General features: G+C 40.9%; 1 protein-coding gene across 1 annotated transcript in view; it reads left to right on the top strand.

Moving 5' to 3' along the window:
* The first annotated feature begins 446 nt into the window (after window positions 1–446).
* LOC149158893 (uncharacterized) overlaps window positions 447–20,618 on the top strand; it is a 57,185-nt gene continuing 37,013 nt past the window's right edge. The window contains exon 1 of the mRNA XM_089436341.1: window positions 447–1,357. Within this exon, the coding sequence (XP_089292467.1) occupies window positions 578–1,357 (780 nt within the window). The 5' untranslated portion in view covers window positions 447–577. The remainder of the gene's footprint in view (window positions 1,358–20,618) is intronic.

Raw genomic sequence — 20,618 nt, 5'->3', positions numbered from 1 at the left:
TTAATCAATTTCCAAAAAACTATACAAATAAATAGTTTGCCATCTTATAATGCTAATAATTTTTTTTTAAACTGTCCAACCTAACCTTTTTTAATTTAAAAAAATTATACTACTTTTTAGAATGCTTTTCTTATACCATTCACATATATAAATAAAATTTTGAAAAATATTTTTTTAGTGTATAATAAACTATATTTAATTATTAATAATCATCATAAATATTTTTAATTATTAAAGATTATAAAATATTAATACAATTTTAGCAATTTAAAATTCTACAACACAATTCATGAATAATAATAACTTCAATTCCTAACTTTGCATCCATCTAAAAATATAAAAATTCAAATTAAAACGAATGAATAGAAGTGTTGCATGGAGACTCTATTCCGTCGAAGAATGAGATTCCCTCATTCAAATTAAATCTCACGTTAACATGACCGCTATTTCTCCCGGTGCAAATCCCCGTCAACTGACACCAAACCGCATTCTCGATGATTACAGCCACGAATGGCTTCTGAAACCCCTCTGCAAAGCTGAAATCTTGTGAAACCCTAAACCTTTCATTACCATTACCATGGCAGAAGGCGGCTTTCAACGGCCGGTTTCTTCAACAGCGGCCTATTACGAGGGGTCGCCGCCGTCGATCGAATCCCCTCGGCGATCACTCGAGGGGCCAAGCTTCTGGCAATTCATGGTGGCGGGTTCCGTAGCTGGAATGGCGGAGCACATGGCCATGTTCCCCTTGGACACCTTGAAGACTCGTATGCAGGTGGCGGCGTCCACTGGGGGCTCCCTCCACGCAGCCGTGGGCAGGACTTTCATCTCCATGATGAAGAGCGAGGGCCCGCTGGGATTTTACAAGGGCATCGCTGCCATGGGTCTCGGGGCTGGACCCGCCCATGCCGTCTACTTCTCCGTCTACGAGGTATGTAAGGAGAAGCTCGGGGGCAACGCCGCGGGCCACCGCCCCCTCGCACACGCTGCTGCCGGTGTGGCGGCGACCGTGGCTAGCGATGCGGTGCTCACGCCAATGGATGTCGTCAAGCAACGGTTGCAGCTAAGGAGCAGCCCTTACGTGGGGGTGGCGGATTGCATGAAGAGAATCGCAAGGGAGGAGGGGCTGGGTGCCTTTTATGCATCTTACAGGACCACTATAGTCATGAATGCGCCATTCACCGCTGTTTACTTTTCCACCTATGAGGCCGCCAAAAAGATACTGTCGGGGATGTACTCCCCCGAGAAGGCCAGTGAGGAGCATCTGTTCGTCCATGTTACCGCGGGCGGGGCGGCAGGGGCTCTGGCCAGCGCTGTCACCACGCCCCTTGATGTCGTCAAGACTCGCTTGCAATGCCAGGTCCGTTTTTTACCCTCCCTCTCGAATTCTTAATTTTTTTTTTCGAAAGTGAGTTTATTTGTATTTTGAAAGTGCTCCAAGACACTCCCCAAAGGACATCCTGGGTATCTTTTCTGCTTTAATTTCCCTAGACACGCCTGGCATCATCCCTCTGAAATTCAAGCCATATGGATGCAGCATACAACAGCCAGCATGGACCCCACCTTATCTGGTCTCCAAAATCTTAAAGGCTTTCACCCAACCTTTTTCATTTGAAACTTATGTTATACAGACTGAGCGAACCACGTTGGTAATGGAACCTTATGAGTGCTGGCACCACCCGTCTAGGTCCATTTTTTATTGAGCGCTGAGAGGGATCAATTCCTTTGAGTCTCAAAAATTTGAAGCAAGGTTTGCACCTCAAAGGCCTTGATCCCTCTCAGCACTCAATAGTTTTAGGATTAATATGGATCTATGCTGGGGTCATTTTCTTTATTTCAAGGAAAAAGATCATGTTGATGTTAATTCATCCATAGCAGAGTGGAAGACGAGCAAATATATTGAGTGTTTATTTTAATCGATAGTGTTACTGTTCAATATTATCGTTTCATTTTATTTGGTTGGCCTCATATGTTGCTTTAATAATGTGATTGATTTTCTTTCAATATAATATGGGTCAATGTGATATGGGCCCAACTATGATGACAGTAACATTACCCACATTACACATCTACATCACACTGGCTACATAATGTGGTTGCCTGTGCAAAAATCACCTTGGACTTGCACTTAGCCTCATCCCTTTAAAACACATGTTCTACACGCAGTGCAGATCATAGCTTGAATGGAATTCTATCTCTTCCACCAAATTCACCTTGGACTTGTATGGAATTTCATTGCTCTCAAACTATAATGCCATGCAAGTGGGGAGGACCATAGTACAGAATGCTCAGCTGCAAGATAGAACACGGGCACGGTTTTTTGAAATGGAAATGCACTGCAAATATGACCCTCAAAGATTTAGAAATGGGGAAATGCGATTATCTATATCTATATCTATATTTGCATGCATGTGCATGTGTGCATTATTTTATAAATAGCACATTATATTGGAACTTGGAAAGAAAACATTATGAATAAATGAGCAAAAACATATAAATGACAAACAAAAATGACAAGCAATGTTTCAGCATTTTTATTTTGTGATTGTCATTATTAGTATAACCATTTGGCCGCTTGTCTAGCCTTTGCCTCTACCTTGATACTCCAAGGACATTAGTCTACACTATCCAGTTTTGATGGAACTTCCTAATTCAAGCTGCAAAATGTGGTAGAAAAAGCTTAACATGTCTAATCAATGATTTTGGCTTGAGCAAAGGGTACATTTTTGCTAAGGCCATGACAGAGACATTCAATAATCAATGCCACCAACATCAAGGTACATAGAGGTCTTGGTGCTCTTGATTAAATGCCAATCTCACACCAAGGTTGCCAAAGCACGGAGTTGAGTGGGAGCATCATTTTTCCAAAAAGCCTTGAAAGCGGAGCATTTGCTTATATATGTGTGTGTTATATTTCATATTAAAAAAACATGCAGAATACCAAATTAGTTACAACATATATACAAACATGCATATTTGTACATCAATGAATGTAGAAAGGGCATCCATATTAATGATTAATCATTTTAGCATCAACCATTTAGAAGTTAGATTCTAGCAACCACAAACAAATATACAAAATTTCAAGCCACATACAATAAAGTAGACCATTAACTTATGGAATGAAATAGGTTATCTAGCAACTATCAACAATAACATGATCAAATAGTTATGTTTATACAATAGTCCATTTGCACATTAAAGTATGAAGATTGAAAGGTCTAGTCACCCTAAACAATAATTGAGCTAGTTGCTAAGCACCTTTCCATAGAAGAAATGTTCACTAATTGTGAAAGCACCCATGTTGCCAAATATTGTAGTTGTTGTGTAGCACCGCCATGCATGTTCCACCTCTCCTTGACAAGCAGTGTTCCGCCATCGCTAATGTCGGGAACCTCATCATTAATATCATCCTTCATTCTTTGCGTATTATTTAACCTTTGCCTCTACCTCAATCCTCTAGGGAGATCAATTGACAACACCCAATTTTGATGAAACTACCTATCCAAGCCTTAAAATATGGTAGACAAAGCTTTAACATGCTTGATCAATTTGTCTGGTTTGAGTAAAGGGTACATTTTTGCTATGCCATGGTAAAGGGGTTCAATAATCAACACCACCAACGTCTGGTTACATATAGGGTTTGGTGCTCTTGTTGAAATGCTAATCACATACCTTCATATGTGATAGAATCCAATGAAAATGTTGCAATCCCATCGATCCTAAAATCTTAAAAACTGTTAAGTTTGCTAAATTTTGAATGGGATATGAAATTTTACTTATTTTGTATAAAGTCTGATGAGGTTGGGACCACTCTCAAACATTTTAAACAATTAATGGTATTGTTAAAAATTTAAGTAAAAGGATGAAAAAGAGAGATAAAGGAAATTCTTAAACATTACCATTAAGGAGTGCCTTGCTCCTTGGCTTTGGGAAGCATCATGCTCCCAAATTGACGTTGAATGTGCCCAAAAGGTTTGGAGCACACTTTCGCTTTGAGCGCGATTCAACGCTAAGGTGTGGTGGGTATTGAATTTTCTGCAATAAGCACAATAGAAACCAGTCTTTTGATATGATAATTACTACCTAATGATGTTTAACAATTTATCTTTGTCACTGATATCATTGAGGAATTATACACTGGAAATCTCAACAGTAACGGTGGAAAACAATAATATCATAAAGAGACAGCCATGCACAATAGAGACAACAGATTTTCATTGTGAAACCCAAACTTGGGAGAAAATGTTGATTTTATTGTAGCTTCGGTCAATATTCAAGTCGACCCAAAAGATAGAAATTTAAATTTTGAATTTTCTTCTAAAAAAATACAATTCGGCCAACCCTAAAGGACACACCTATTCAGGGTCATTAGTTCACTATGTAAAGGCACTCAACTTCCTCTTTAAAGAACACAATTTGGATCACACACAAGACATATTCTTTTGTTCATTTATGCGAAGAAGAGAGAGAAAAAGTAGGTCGAAGTTGACCAGATTAGTCCAACATTTGACCAAGCAATTTTATCTCTGTTTGACTTCGCATGTGTGGCAAGAGGTTGAAGTCTTTCTGGGCAATTTTGTTGGGCAGTAGATTGAAGTTTCTGAGGAAAGTGCAGAAGGTCGAAATTTCAGGAAGTCAAAATTGTAGGAGGTCAAAATTTCAGTGGGCCAAAATTTCTCAGTTTGACTAGGTTTGACTTGTGTTTGGTTTCTAGTCAGCTTGACTTTATTTCACTGGCAAATTCAGATTGTATCTCTTGTTGAATTGGACGATTTCTCTAAGAAAAGGTTGTTGGGTTTTCCCTAGTTAGGGTTTTCCCAAGATAAATTTTGTGTCTCTTGTGTTTGGCTATCTCTTCATTGATTCTACTGTCATTATCGTCTTTACTGTTGAATATTTTCTATGTATATTTGCTTAATGATGGAGTGACATAAGATAAATAATGAAGAAATCATTGGAAGGAATTATCGATCTAGGAAATCTTGAAAAATCAACATGGTTTCACAGCTATGGTGAAGGGCAGCCTTGAAGAAACCAACTTGTTACCAAAAATTCAAAGATCATCCCTAGAGGAAGCCCTAGTCCAAACTCTGATTGTGATTGCTCTAGTTTGGATGACCATCTATCTGTTCACAAGTGTGAATAAGGAAACCATCCGATGAAGAATTTGAAGGACGATTCATGCTTGTTTTGAATGTTAATTTTTGGCAGCTTAGGGACAAATTCCCTCCTTTAGACAATCTTCCTCATTGAGAAAGACCCTTCCTAGCCCTTGGAAGAATTTAATTTGGTTGAGGAAAAATATAATTTTATTATGGAAACCCACATGTGCACAAAAGGACAGGTCGACCCTAAAAGGAAACTAGACGTCCTTGGATGGCTATAAATACAAGTTGAGTGACCCTCATTTGGAGATCATCATCAAGAATTCTCTTCTTCTCTCTTCTTTGGTTTGGCTCGCACAAATATGAAGTTGGTTTACGAAGATTGGTTCGTACAGGCCTGAGATTGCAGGGTCCGAAGCTCGCACGTGCGGATTAGGGTTTTGGTTTGCAACTGTAGGGATGCTGCAGAGAAATTTCGGCTGTAGCCGCTTGCATGCAAGCTTATGTTTGTGGCCAGAACGCTTCAGTCGTACACATGATCGTTTGCTGCATGCAACTGGGACTTAGGGTTTCTTCTGATAGGTGGCCGCAGATTCAGGTGACAGTTGACCGCAGATGACCGTAGACTAGGAAATTTATCTCTGATCAGTATTGTTGTTGGGCTCATATTTTTGGATATTGTTTGGTTGGTTTTGCTGGATAGTTTTGTGATTGAAGAACTAGAATATTGTACTCTCTCTTTGTTGAACATTTTATGACAATCTAATAAGAAGAAGAATTTGAAAGGGTTTCCCCCCTTGTGGGGTTTTGCCCTGGTCTTCGACCAATCTTGGTGTCTCTATGTGTGAATGCTTTTCTTCTATTGTTCCTTTATGTTCTGCTGCATTGTTGATGATATTGTTCTTTCTACATAATTGCATATGATGTAATGATGTTATAATGTTGTGGGGTGAATTCAATATGTAAATGATGAAATGCAATTATCTAAAGCAAAGAACAATATAGCCCTAAGAAAAATTAACATGGTATCAGAGCTAGGCTAAAGAAAAGTCATTGAAGATCACCCCTGTGAAGACACCATTGATGGAAGCAAGAGATGGAGGAGACCTAAAAGAATGCTAGGGTTTGAAGGAAACCCTAGGCAATCTGGTTATTAGGGTTTGATGGATATCATAAGGTTAGGGTTTGGAAGAAACCCTAAATATGATAAAGGTTTGAATTTTGTAATCTTGAAACCCTAGCATGATCAATGAGAAGTTGTTCTAGCACTTGTGACAAATTTAGTGTAACCCTAGTTGGGCTAGTCTCAATTATAACTGGTTGTTGATGAAGTTGATGGAAATATTGAAGGCAAGGTTGGTTCAAGAGGGAGATGATCACCTCTTGTTAAAGATAAGTACCTTTTAGATTTTTGTATTCATATTTATTGTTTTGATTATGTGATGTTCCTTTTTTTGGTCTTGCTTATGGATGGACTTTTAGGGTTGGAAGCGGACGGGTCACAGGGGTAGGTTTACTTCATCAGCGGGCCCAGGGGCTTTTAGAGATGTTTCATGGGGTTTTGAGGAGTTTCTATGGGATCCGATGGCATTCGCTTGGCATATTCCATCATCTGCACAACTTGCCTTTCGTTCCATTGCATTCCGACAACTTTCGAGAAACAGGGTTATTATTGGGCCTAACTCAATTAATTATGCTTAAGGTGGCATTTCGAGAGGAATACTTGATGAAACACCTTAGTGTAATAGCTCGTTGGAACTAGAACGAGGATATCTACAGGATGGGATGGTTAGAAATGATTTCCAATGACCTGAGGAGGTAGGGTTGCCAATTTACCGTTTTCCCACATTAAAAAGAATATTTTAATTGAAATAAAATGAGAGAAATGTGCTCAATGATTAAAATAATAATAAAATAGGAGGTTCTAGAGGGGTCCATCAGATTTATAAAAGAGGAGGAGGAGGCCATTGGAGGACATCTTGGATTTGATTTTCTTCTTGTATGAGAGGTTTGAGAACCCAATTTTCTACTTCAATTGTAGCCCCAGGACGGAAACCATCGGGTGATTTAGAGAGATTGGGCGAGTACCCATCTCCCCTTGGTGAATTTATCCAGAATTTAGAGAAGAGCTTAGCAGTGGCATTTCAGTTCAGTTTTGGAGGGCCAACATCATTGGAGCAGATTCTCGAGGCCAATTTAATATTATAAATAAAGTTGCGATTATTTCTACTCATTATATTGTTATTTGCAGTTTTATGTTGCTAAATTTTACATGGCAATTTTTTGTTAAATTTATGAGGAATTTGTTGTGAAGATACCCATAATTTTCCGTTTGGGATATTACAGTGGTATCAAAGCTAGTTTTCTTGCGAGCCTGAGGGTTTAATTTGTAGATCAAATTTGAGCCAAAATCCAAGTCCAAGGGTTTCAATTGCAACTATTACTATTGGAGGGCTATTTTGTCTATTTGTCGAAGCCATAACTTTATTGCAAAAATACGTATTTTGTCGAAGAAGCTGAAGACCCAGTTTCTACAGCAAAATGAGAAGTTATTAAAAGGGACTCGACAAAGTTTCCTATTAAGTGTTTGACAAATTTCCTACAAGAAATTAGGAGCTGAAGAAAAGGACACATTTTTTTAAGAAAGGGATCAAATCTAATTTAAAAAAAGGGTGGTCGAATTTCTTTGACCGAGGGCATTCAAAGTAATTCTCTAAAGGGCTCAAACAAGGACAAAATCGCGGAAGGTCGAAATATACTATCACTTTGGGAATCGATCGATTCACCTTGAATCCACAATTGCATTGATCTTCTGAAAAGGCCCGAGACCCGTTGCATTAGCTGGTTCGTGGTTTTCGCTGGGTGATTGAACATATCGTTCTCTAATTCAAGGTTGCGTTGTGTGCCTAAACACAATCAACAAGAAGCCAAATTATTCGTGCAACCATGAACGTGGGGTGGTTGTTCTTTGAATACACGTTTCCTATCAGGCATGAGAAAATTCATGCCATAGTTAATCATTGAGTCGTGGGTCGAGGTAGAAAGAAGCTGTGAACTGCTACGTCGACTCGGTCATTTGGCGCTAATGAAAAACCAAAGTCAAGACAATCACTACGGTCAAATTAGATTAAAGATTTTGATTTGTTTATAGGAGCTGAGCTGCTATTTCAAAAGTGAAGATTGTGATTGGGCTGAGCACCAGATTGTAGTTTGAAGACGGTGGGATATTATGGGCACTAAAGTTATCCATTTCTACTATCATTGAATTCCATCTCTGTGGAATTTAATGGTCCCCCTAAATTGGGTCACTACTTTGTTTGATGTGGACATCCACCGCTTAGCCAAAATTCAACAACTTGCTGCGACCAAGTTTCATAGAAATTTGGCCGTACCCATCGAACTCCCTAGGGTCGAGTCGTTTGTCAAGTTAGTGAAGATATCAATTTATGGTAAGGTTGTGGTCTTCATGGAGATGCTAACATCGACAAAGAAAATAAGAGGTTATACCCAATCAATGCACGACCTCAAACACGTCTCAGTCGAAAAGCGTTGTCGTTGACAATGTTACACGTGATTGTGGGTTGAATGGCTAAGTTAGGATCGAGAGCAGGTGCGAGTGGCTGATGCACGTAGAAATTTCTCAGGGGTAGACGTGTATGCAGAGCATTGGGTTGTCATAGCAAGACTAGCAAAGAGGACACATTGTTACAGGTGCATCGAATAAATAACAAGCCCAATTATTGTCTTAAGACAAAGTAAGTGGGCTTGAGAAGTCGAGGGAGGGTGTAGTCTCTTGTGCATGCATTGATTGGTGGTTTGGAGGCAGAGTGCGGTTAATGAAAATGTGCATCAAATTGTAAGATTCATTTGTAGGGAAGAGTTCCCCTCTTAAACATGGGCGAGACATATACAAAAACTCTGTTCTCTACGTGTGCCTATCAAAGTGTGTGTCCAACGTGCTTCTTGTAGCTGACTGGACGTGGAGGCTTCTTATTTTTGGCTAAGTATATGAACAATTGTCTCTGAAGCTATGGTTTGCTAAATGACATTGTTTATTTTTAATGTACCTTGGACAAATGGTTTCCCATGGGTTAGTCTTTACCTAGGGAAAAGTGTCCAAAATAATTCTTTTCCTTAGTGTGACTTTATAAAGTGAAAGTGACTTTATAAGTGGTAAAGTCAATGTTAAATTATAAAGTGAAAAGTGACTTTAGACATAAAGTACAATGTGGGTACTTTATTTAATGGATGAGTTAAAAAATAGAAAGTGAGAATTAAATGCACATTTATTCTGATCCCTTGATCTAAATGAGTTTGAGCCATTAGATCTTAGGGTTGCCCAAAAGTCATTTAGGGAAACAAAAGGGGGAAAAGAAAAGAGAGACTGCATTCATTCTTCATGAGCAGATTAGAGAAAGGAGGCTGAGAGCTAGAGAAAAGTTTTGAAGGAGAAATTTGTTGCAACAAGTTGAAGGAGTGATTTATGGGCAAAACTGGGCAAGAAAATCAAGGCATAGAAGACAACAAAAGGTACAATACAAACAAAATTTAATGTTGTGAGTTGCACGCCGTTTGAGAGAAGTTTTTTTGAAAAATCTGTATGGTCTGTACAACGGTACATAAATCTGTACAGTCGTACGAAGTCCGCACAGTACAGCTCGTATCCATACAGTACATATTTTCAGCATCAAGTGGGCATGGAAATCGAGGCAAAGTGGGCATGCTTTTCAAGGAGTCTGGGCTGAAGAGATAAGTTGTATTTTGCATTTTTGTTTTGTCTGCAAATGTATTTTTCCTGAACTTGAAAGATAAATAAATTTGAAGAGCTCTCTAATAGTTTTTCCCCAGAGAAGATTGAAGGGGTTTTGCCTCGGTCGAAGTTGACCAAAAATTTGTCTATTTTTATGTGTGTTGTTGGTCTGTTTATGTCCATATTTATTTTCAGCATGTGTTGACAATGCCATGTGTTTTAATTGGAAAATTTCATTTCTAGAATTCTATATGTTGAATGTATGTTTATGGGAAAGAGCATTTAACTGAATGAGAATGATAAGGTGAAATTAAAACCAGGTTGGGATTGCAGGAAACTTTTTAGTCATCAAATTTCAACATGGTATCAGAGCTACAGGCTGAAAATTGCGGTTTGAACATCGGACAGTAGTTTGGGACAACAAACAATGGTTTGGAACTTTGGACAACAAACTGAATTTTTGGACAACAAACTCAGTTTGGACAACAAACTATATTTTGGGACAACAAGGTGAAATTTCACACACTGAACTTTTGGGACAACAAGGTGTGCTGGAAAGTTCATTTTTCCATTTTCTTGGTTCTGTAAATTTTGGACAGCAGTCATGGCCATGTTCTTAAGGATAGAGGACATACTGGATGAGATATCCAACTATGCCATTTGGAACGACAAAATTCAGACAGTGTTTGAGGAGGCAACAGTTTGGGACATAGTGTGGCAAGTGGTTGTACCTCCTACTGCTGCAGACAAACTTGCTGAATTCACAAAAAATAATGCAAAGGCAAAAATGATTTTGATGGACAGTCTGAAGGATCATGTGGTTTAATTAGCACTGATCAACCAATAAACTGAAGATTCACTCATAATTAACTCATGGTGAGAGGAAACACATATGCGCATCAGATGTGGATAGCTCTATCTACTCTTTATTAGAGTACCAATGAGAACAGGAAGATGGTACTTAAAGAACAATTGAAGAACATTAGGATGACAAAGGCTGAAAGTGTAGTTCATTATCTTGGCAGGGTCAAACAGGTACGTGATGATTTGACTGCTATTGGTGAGGTAGTTGCACCCACAAAGTTAGTCAGCATTGCTGTAGCGGGACTTCCTAAGTCTTGGGAGGTCTTTGGAGACGCTGTTACCTCTAGGGAGAATCTTCCAAACTGGGACAAATTCAGGGATGATTGTGTGCAACATGAGATACATAAGTCTAGCAGTGGTGGGGTGAAGATAACAAATGAGGAGGATGTAGCCTTGACAACCAGGGGGAAGAACAAAGGGAAGGCCAAGAAAGGGGCCTCATCAGATGGGGCTAAGGGAAAGGAGAAGAAGAAGAAGAAAGATACATATATGTCCAAAGTCAATTGTTGGGCATGTTAATTTCAATGGTATGTTTTATGCTTTAGAGCAATTTTACTTGAATTTCTTTATTAGCCTAGTATCAATGTTCAGATTAGCAATCACATCAACATGATAGTAAAATGCAGATAAAACATAAACATAAACAGTAGAAGACAAGCCAAGACGAGGACACAAGATATGGCACAAGCCAGGGACAAACCCCAATGTGGGGAAACCCTTGATCAATTCTTCTTAAATTCTTCAATAGTTTAGTAGAGAGATAGTACAATTTACAAATCTGATAATTTATGGCAACAACAAAAGGCCCTAACCAGAAAAGTCAATGCCGATCAAACAGGGCATAATTCTTCCTCTATTCAACTTGGTCAAACCCAGTCAACTTTGGCCTCCAACAGCAAGTCTAATAAGCCCAAAACAGTATGAAAAAGTCTAGTCAAAACTGGTAAACGAAAGTCAGACCTGCGGCTAGCCCTAGAACAGTCAACGCTGGTCAAAGGAGAGGTCAGATTGCCTTGATTTTAGTGCCCAGATTTGCGGCCTGGAAGGAAGGAGATACCTCACCCAAACTGAAGTAAAAACATGTCAACGCTTGAGGTCAACACAGTCAAACAACCTCCTCGGAACTCAGTCAACGTTGGTCAATGCAGTCAAACATAAATTCGTCCTTCTTCCTTCACATGTGTGAGAGAAAGTTGCCCAGATATGCGTATCCAATCACAAGAGGAGAGAGAGATGTGAGATGAGATGATGAAAATGACTTGAGACCTCCTTTTATATGCAACGTTGAGGATGAGTTTGGGGGTTTGAATGCATGTTTTGCCTGCTGGCCGACCTTAACAATTTGTCCATAATATAAATAAATTCATATCTTCATTTGTACATATCAGAATCGGATGATCTTTAGATCAATTCTACACCTCTTGGAGAGAGGAATCCAAGAAAAATATCAACTATCATAAATAAGATGACCCATGTGGAGTTTGGCCCTAGTTGCCAATTTTAACACTATTGGTGAGGCGGTTGCGCCCACAAAGTTAGTCAGGATAGCTGTAGCGAGAGTTCCTAAGTCTTGGGAGGTCTTTGGAGATGCTGTTACCTCTAGGGAGAATCTTCCCAATTGGGATAGATTTTGGGATGATTGTGTGCAGCATGAAATACGAAAGACTGGCAATGGTGGGGTGAAGATAGCAGATGAGGAGGATGTAGCCTTGACAGCTAGGGGGAAGAACAAAGGGAAGGCCAAGAAAGAGGCCTCATCAGATGGGGCTAAGGGAAAGGAGAAGAAGAAGAAGAAAGATATGAATATGTCCAAAGTCAAATGTTGGGCATGTCAGAAGATGGGACACTTTGCTGCTACGTGTCTTGAGAGGAAGAACAAGGGGAAGAAGGGTACTGTAGCTTCAGCAGAGGTGGAGCAATTTGCTTCACAGTTTGACAAGGACTTTGCATTTGTGACTTATACATCTAGTAGGAGTACATCATTTGATGTGTGGTACATAGACAACGGGGCTTCCCGCCATATGACAGGTGCAAGGGAGTTCTTTTCAGAGCTTGCAGAGAGGGAACTTGATATTGAGATTGTACTAGGAGATGATCGCACTGTGAGAGTTGTTGGTGTGGGGAATGTGACCTTTGAGATGGAGTCTTTGCCTCCTTTGTAGGTCATGGATGTTTTGTATGTTCCGAGGATGAAGAACTTGATTTTAGTGTCTGCTATGGAGGAGAAGGGGTTTGATGTCACTTTCTCAGGAGGGCAGGTATTGATGCATCCCAGCGGAGCTTCCAATCACTTCGGGCAAAGTGATTGGAGTCTGTTCTGGGAAACTATACAGGTTCAATTTTTAGTCGGTAGGAGCATTGGTGAGTAGCACATCCGGTAGCACTCACACTAGTACCACCAACAATAGAGACTTGTGCGAGTTATGGCACCGAAGGATGGCACATATGCATCATGGAGCTTTGAGAGTACTTAGGGAGATCACTACTGGAGTACCTGATTTCGGTGTCGAGCATTATGAGGTTTGTAGAGGGTGTGCTTTGGGCAAGTGCACCAAGTTACCATTCCCAGGGAGCGACATTAGATCTACAGGTATATTAGACTTTATTCATATTGATGTTAGTGGTTGTATGTCTCATGCGTCTTTGGGTGGTTGAGTATTATGTTATATTCATTGATGACTACTCTAGGAGGACTTGGTTATATTTCCTGAAGACCAAGGGTGAGGTCTTCAGTGGCTTTAAAGAGTTCAAAGCTCTTGTGGAAAAGCAGGTAGGTAGGAAGATTCGGGTCTTGAGGTCAGACAATGGTTGTGAGTACATCGATGGTGGGTTTTTTGACTTTTGTGCACAGGAGGGCATTAGGAGAGAGTTCATGGTTCCTTACAACCCCCAACAGAATGGGGTGTTTGAAAGGAAAAATAGAGCTATTGTTGGGGTTGTTAGAGCAATGATTCATGATCAGGGGTTGCCTTTGTTTTTGTGGGCTGAGGCTTGCAATACTGTTGTTTATCTTCAGAACAGGAGTCCTCACAGAGTATTGGGAATACGACTCTGGAGGAGGCTTTCACAGGAGAGAAGCCTCATGTGGGACATCTTCGTATCTTTGGATGTCTCACATATTCTCATATCCCCAAGGAACAGAGGACGAAGTTGGAACCCATGGCAGAGAAGGGTATCTTTATGGGTTACAACGAGACTTCGAAGGCATATCAGATCTTCATTCCTTCTAAACGGAGAGTGGTGATTAGGAGAGATGTGAAGTTCGAGGAGGAGAGGGCCTATCGGAGATCATGGGAGTATGATGAGAGAGAGTCACAAACTTCTCCTCAACAGGGAGGTCAGGTACATGGAGTAGGACCCCTCAGGGTTCTGGATCAATTGGTACAGGAGGTACTTCAGTGTCAGTGACATCTGGGGCACCAGTGGCGAGTTCACCAAGCACTTATTTAGGGAGTCCATTGGTACAGAGTTTACATGGCACTTCAGTTGACATAGGCATAGGTTCTTTGAGGACAAGTGCTGGTACAGGCACACTAGGGTCACTTGGCAGACCTTCAAGTTCACCAGATTGGGGAGTAGAGGATGATGTTCCCTATGGGGAAGCTTCTTCAGGGAAGAGGAGGCCCAAGTGGCTTCAAGACACCTTGAAGGAAGCAGAGTTCGTTGGTCCTCCGAAGAGGGTGAACAGGGAGAGTGTGCCACCTGAGCAGTTTTGCAGTTATGTAGCCAAGGCTACCAGCATTGTTGACTCTGAGCCTACTAGCTATGAGGAGGCTGCCATCCAGGAGGTATGGAGAGAGGCTATGGTAGAGGAGTATGCCTCTATCATTAAGAAAAATGTTTGGGAAGTGGTGCCTAGGTCAATTGTGACTTCCAGGTGGCTCTACAAGATCAAGCATGCTGCGGATGGTAGCATTGAGAAGTTCAAGGCGAGGTTTGTGGCTAGAGGGTTCTCACAGATAGAGGGAGTTGACTATGATGAGACCTTCGCTCCGTAGCTCGGTACACTTCTATCAGGTCCCTTATTTCTATTGTTGCAGAAATGGGTTGGCAGATCCATCAGATGGATGTGAAGATTGCATTTTTTGAACGGAGTATAGAGGATGAGGTGTAGGTTGAGCAGCGATAGGGCTTTGAGGTACTTGGGCGGGAGACCCATGTATGCCGATTGAGGCGAGCACTCTACGCACTTATGCAAGCTCCGAGAGCTTGGTATTCGAGGATTGATACTTACTTGAGGAAGGTGGGTTTCACGAAGAGTGATGCAGATCTGAACCTATACTACATTGTTGTAGGGGATGATTCGCTCATTCTTGTGTTGTATGTTGATGACTTATTCATTACTGGGACAAAGAGAATGATTAGTGGTTGCAAGGAGGATCTTGCTATGGAGTTCTAGATGAAGGACATTGGGCTAATGCATTACTTTTTGGGGCTTGAGGTGTGGCAGGAGGAGGGGCATATCTTTCTGGGGCAGGGGCAGTATGCTGTGGATGTGTTGAGCAGATTTCACATGGCAGACTATAGACTGATGTCTACACCTATGAACACCATCTAGAAGAAGCTTTATGCTTCAGATTCTAGTTTGGTGGATCCCACATTGTATAGGCAACTTATTGGGTCCTTGATGTATCTGGTCAACATTAGGCCAGATATATGCTTTGCAGTGAACACACTTAGCTAGTTCATGGTTGAGCCTAGGAGGGTGCACTGGGTAGCTGCAAAGCACATTCTTCGCTACGTGCAGGGGACTGTTGATTATGGTCTGGACTATAGGCAGGGAGATGGAGTGAGGTTGGTAGATTACATAGATTTAAATTGGGCAGGGTGTGCTTCTGACAGGAAAAACAGTTCAGGGTGTTGCTTCGGATTGGGTTCGATAGTTGTGTCGTGGTTCAATCGAAAGCAAAAGTCAGTTGCTTTGAGCTCTTCTGAGCATTGTTTTAAAAAATGATCGAGTCGACTTCGACTCGGTTGAGTCAAACCGAGCCAATGGCAATGCCTGGCCGGGTCGGCTCGGTGGGCGAAACATAATGATTGGCCGGGTCGGATCGGTGGCCGAAATGGAACGACTGGTCGGGTTGGATCAGTGGCCGAAATGGAACGACTGGCCAGGTTGTTACCGAGCCAGTCATTGACTCGGTCGACTCGGTAACAACTCGGCCGACTCGGTAATGACTCGGCCGGCTTGGTAACAACTCGGTCGGCTCAGATCTTTGACAAAAATCCTGAAGCACATTTGTCAAAAGTTGTTGTGCCTCCTACATATCAATGGTTGGGTTGTTGTGTATTCCATATTTATAGCCCTAAAGTAATCTATCACTATGAGAAAGTTTTGAAAATTACAAGGCCGAAGTATGGTTATCCTAGTGGCATGAATTAGAAAATTGAAACAATGCATTGAGCCATACAATGTTTTTAGAAAGGCAAACGTTCTAGAAATGGACTAATAAATACATATTTACCTTTGATTTTTCTGGAGCTTGACCAGAATTAATTCAAGGGTTTTTCATTAGGGGCAGAGAATTGGTATTATTGTTGTTGTAGTCTAGTGATTGTCCTTGGGTTGAGGCAGAAAAGAATCCTAACATTGGTGGCTAAGTATGAACTTTGTATAGGACAGTGCATTGGGTGCCATTTTGATATAATGGATATATTCATGAGCCTACTTTGATCATATGCTGTCTTCTCTCTATATTCTAAAGCTTCTCTTGCACACTCTGCCTCTCACAAGCTCCACACACAACCCTGTGCCACCTTCTCACAAACCCGCGAGCTCTATTGTCTTGTCTCACCAACTCATGCTTACAAGACAATGATCAAATTGTGCATTCTTTCCTCCTTATAAGCACTGCCATTAGGCTATTACTGGCAAGTTGTTAAAATTGGCAACAAGGGCCAATTTCCACCTTAGGACAACCCATAAGATGGAGATGATTATTGCATGGATTCCTCTTTTCGAGAGGTCCAATTTTGATATAAAGATTATCTCATTCTGACAAGCAGAAATGGAATTTTGAATTTATTCGTTCTCATGCACAAATTGTCAAGGTCGCCCTTAGTCAAATGTAGGCTCATGATGCCCAATGGATGTGTCTCCTCACCCTCAACGAAGTGTATAAATAGGATTGACCTCTCTCTCATTTGGACATCACTCATCTCATCACATATCTCTCTCTCCTCTCTCTCCTCTCTTGATTGGTTCATACAATTTGGAGGCAACATTCCCTACTTCGCACGTGTGAAAGAGGACGAATTTCAGGACTGTTTTTGGAGGCCGAAAATTTCAGGAAACAAGGCAATGTTGACCAGGATTGTTTGACCTTGCGTTGACCTCGTTCTTGTGGGCATAATTTTGTTTTCTGAAGGCCACATTGATTGGCACGATTTTCGAGGTGATTGGGACAGTTTGACTTAAACCTTTAACTACAGAAGTTACAACAGCGTCTGACTGGGTTGATCGAATTGTTTTTGGGCTGACTCTGACCCTCTTGGAAGGTCGATTTTTTCTGCTGTTGATCGAGCTACTTGGAGGACATTTTGGAATTGCTTTGACCATTGTTGACTTTTTGGTTAGCGTTGCAATTGACTGCTGGTTTGACATGACTGTTTTGGGCAAGTTAATTTGATATTTATACTCTCTCCGTGTGCTGAACTATTGAAGAATAATAAGAAGATTTGATCAAAGGGTTTTCCCACAATGGGGTTTGTCCTTGACATTCGCCATATCTTGTGTCCTCTTGTCTTGCTTGTCTTTTGCACATGTTTTATGTTCTATTTGCATTGACTATCAATATGTTTAAGTTAATGTGATTGCTACTGGATATAATTGGAAAGTATCATTGGCCTAATAAGAAACATTGAAGTAAATTGTGCTAAAGCATAGAACATACCATTGTTATCTAAAATTAACATGGTATCAGAGCTTACGTGAAGACAAAGCCCAAACAAGAGTGAAGAAAAACAATCACCAAGGGAGGTTGTTGGACAAGGACTTGTTGATTTGGGGTAGCATCGGATGTACTCTAGCCTCGAAATTTGGTGGAGAGGTTGGGGCACATGAGATCTCCAATACCCAGAAAGGATTTGGGTAGATTCTAAACAGATCAGGAGATATTAAAATAATTAATATTTTTAATGGAGTCCCTAAGTCTAAACTTAGGGAAGATAAAATATTAATGTGTATTAATATGAATCTGTGTTAGAATGGTCCAAAAGACAAGGATCAAGCCAGATCTAATCTTAGCCGTTGATTAGGGACTTAATCTCGGTCGTTGAGATGTCAACAAGAAAAGTATAAGAGGCTTGAGGGTCATTTAGAGAAGACACCAGAGTGATCAGTCATTCTATTCTCTAGAGCGGGGTTTGCTAAGAGAGGTAGAATCAGTGATCGGAGCGCAGTTGAGGGGCATTAAGTACAGAGAGACCGAGAGGTAGAGATAGTGTCGGGAGAGCAACAGAGTAGCCAGAGATAGTGATGCAGGAGCAGCCAGTGTTCATGCAGGGCCACGCAGAGGCATCCAAGTGCTGCGCAAAGCACCAGAGAGGCCAGAGTGGCTGACGTAGGGCCTCCTGGGGTTGACGCAGGGCTAGTGTTGGGCTAGGAAAAGCTGACACAGTCTAGATTGGGCAGACGATGGGGTTTCTAAGTAGTTTTGTGCTGAGGAGCTGCCGAAAGGATTATCCAGGGTGTCATCCAGGAGATTTGTTAGAAACCAAGAGGTATTACTGCCAAGGAAATTCTTTGTTGGGTAGGCCAGTTTCGACACGCAGATTGTACTCTGATATTGCTTAATAAGAAAACCCTCAGATAGCTGCACCAGTTTTCCCGCATTGGGTTGTTCTGGGGACATTAGTCCAAAAATAATGTTGTCATCTGGTGTGTTTATTTCTGTTTCTTTTTAATTGCTGATCTGTAATATGTTGAGCATGCACTAGTGTTTATTTTTAGTATTTACATTGTAAATATTTTGTTAAGGAAAATAACAAGTAGGTAGGAATAAATAAGATAAAGTGCATGGAGAGTTTCTAACTAAGTAAACTTAGAAACTCAACAGGACTTAGAACTAGTCCCAATGACGATTACATCTTTCTTCAAATCCGAGGACAAGCTTAAGGACAAATCAGACTATCATGCATGGAAGATGACTCTAGATTTGACATTGGAAGAAAATGATGCCATGGACTATGTTAAAGGAAGAATAGCAGAGCTTCCTTCAAATGCATCCACAACTGCACAAACAAGTACAAGAAAGGTGAGGTTAAAGCTAAGAAAATTATTGTTGAATCTATTCACAAGCCTTTAGTTGCCTATATTTCTGATTTGGAAACATCTAAGGAGATGTTGACATGCTGGTTGCGATGGGGAGAAGCTGCCAACACCGCTTTATATATTTCAAAATAGATGCCCAAATCAAGCATTGGACTTCAAGACACCAGAAGAAGGTTTCACCGGTAAGAAACCTAATGTTTCTCATCTTAAAATTTTTGGTTGTCTCGTATATTTTCATGTGCCGAAAGTGAAAATAAACAAACTAGATGCATTTGGGAAGAAAGGAACGTTTGTGGGCTACAATGAAACTTCAAAGGCATGTAAAATCTATGTGCCTGGTCAAAGGGAAGTGGAACTAAGTCATGATGTCACTTTTGATGAAGATTCTGCTCTTAGAAAGATCTGAGATCTTCCTATCCTTAGGAAGGACAATGATGATATTGATGTAGAAAAGCAAGATGAACCTCTGTCTGATGAACCGGTGCCCGATGTGGAAGGTCTGATGGATCCCATTTATTTGACTCCTAGTGAGTCCTCTACTTCAAGAAGAAGACCTTTGTGGCTTAAACATATTCTTGAAGATGCTGAGAAACATATTGCATCGAGGGGGACATTTCGTGAAAGCAAGAAGCCGAACAGGTACCAAGGGTACTTAGCTGCCATGAGTACCATTGTACAATCTGAGCCTTGCACATTTGAAGAAGTTGTGAAGCAACAAGTTTGGAAGGATATAGTGAACGAGGAGTATGAGTTGATCATGAAGAATGATGTCTGGGATGTGGTTCCTAGACCCAAGGACAAGTCAGTGGTCACTTCTAAATGGCTCTACAAGATCAAACATGGAGCTGATGGGAGTGCTGAAAAGTTCAAGGCTAGATTTGTAGCTCTAGGCTTCTCCCAAAAGGAAGTAGTAGTCTACGATGATATATTTGCACCAGTTGCTTGATATACCACCATCCGTTCGATCATAAGCCCTTGCTGCCTCACAAGGATGGAGCCTACACCAGATGGATGTCAAAACTGCCTTCTTGCATGGTTCACTTAAGGAGGAAGTATATGTGGAACAACTTGAGGGGTTCGAGGTTCAAGATCGTGAGACACATATATGCATGTTGAAGAAAGCACTCTATGGGTTGAAGCAAGCCCCTAGAGCTTGGTATGAGAGGATCAATAGCTATCTTATGACGCTGGGATTTACAAGGAGCGATGCTGACCCAAACCTATACTTCAAGGTTGAAAAGGACAAACCTCTCATTCTGGTCGTTTATGTGGATGATCTCTTTCTGACAAGTGATGACCCTCTCATTCATCAATGCAAGAGGGAGTTGGCTTCCAAGTTCGAGATGAAGGACCTAGGACTGATGCATTATTTCTTAGGGCTGGAGGTTTGACAAAAGCAAGGTGAGATTTTCCTTTCCCCCAGGTGAGATTTTCCTTTCCCAAGTAAAATACATTGTGAAGCTACTTGAGAGATGTGGGATGGTGGATTGCAAGTTCGTGACTAGTTCGATGGAACTCAACTTTAAAAAGCTATGTGGAAGTGTTGTTGGGCCCAGATTAGCAAACCCCACAGAGTATTGTCAACTTGTGGGGGCCCTGGTGTTCTTGGTCAACTCCAGTCCTGATA

Source organism: Pinus tabuliformis, chromosome 5_2, assembly GCF_031772625.1.
Source record: "Pinus tabuliformis cultivar Carrire ecotype Pingquan chromosome 5_2, CPIR1, whole genome shotgun sequence".
NCBI classification, from domain to species: Eukaryota; Viridiplantae; Streptophyta; class Pinopsida; order Pinales; family Pinaceae; genus Pinus; species Pinus tabuliformis.
Note: the sequence above shows the minus strand (reverse complement) of the source record. Positions and strands in the feature narration are given on the sequence as shown.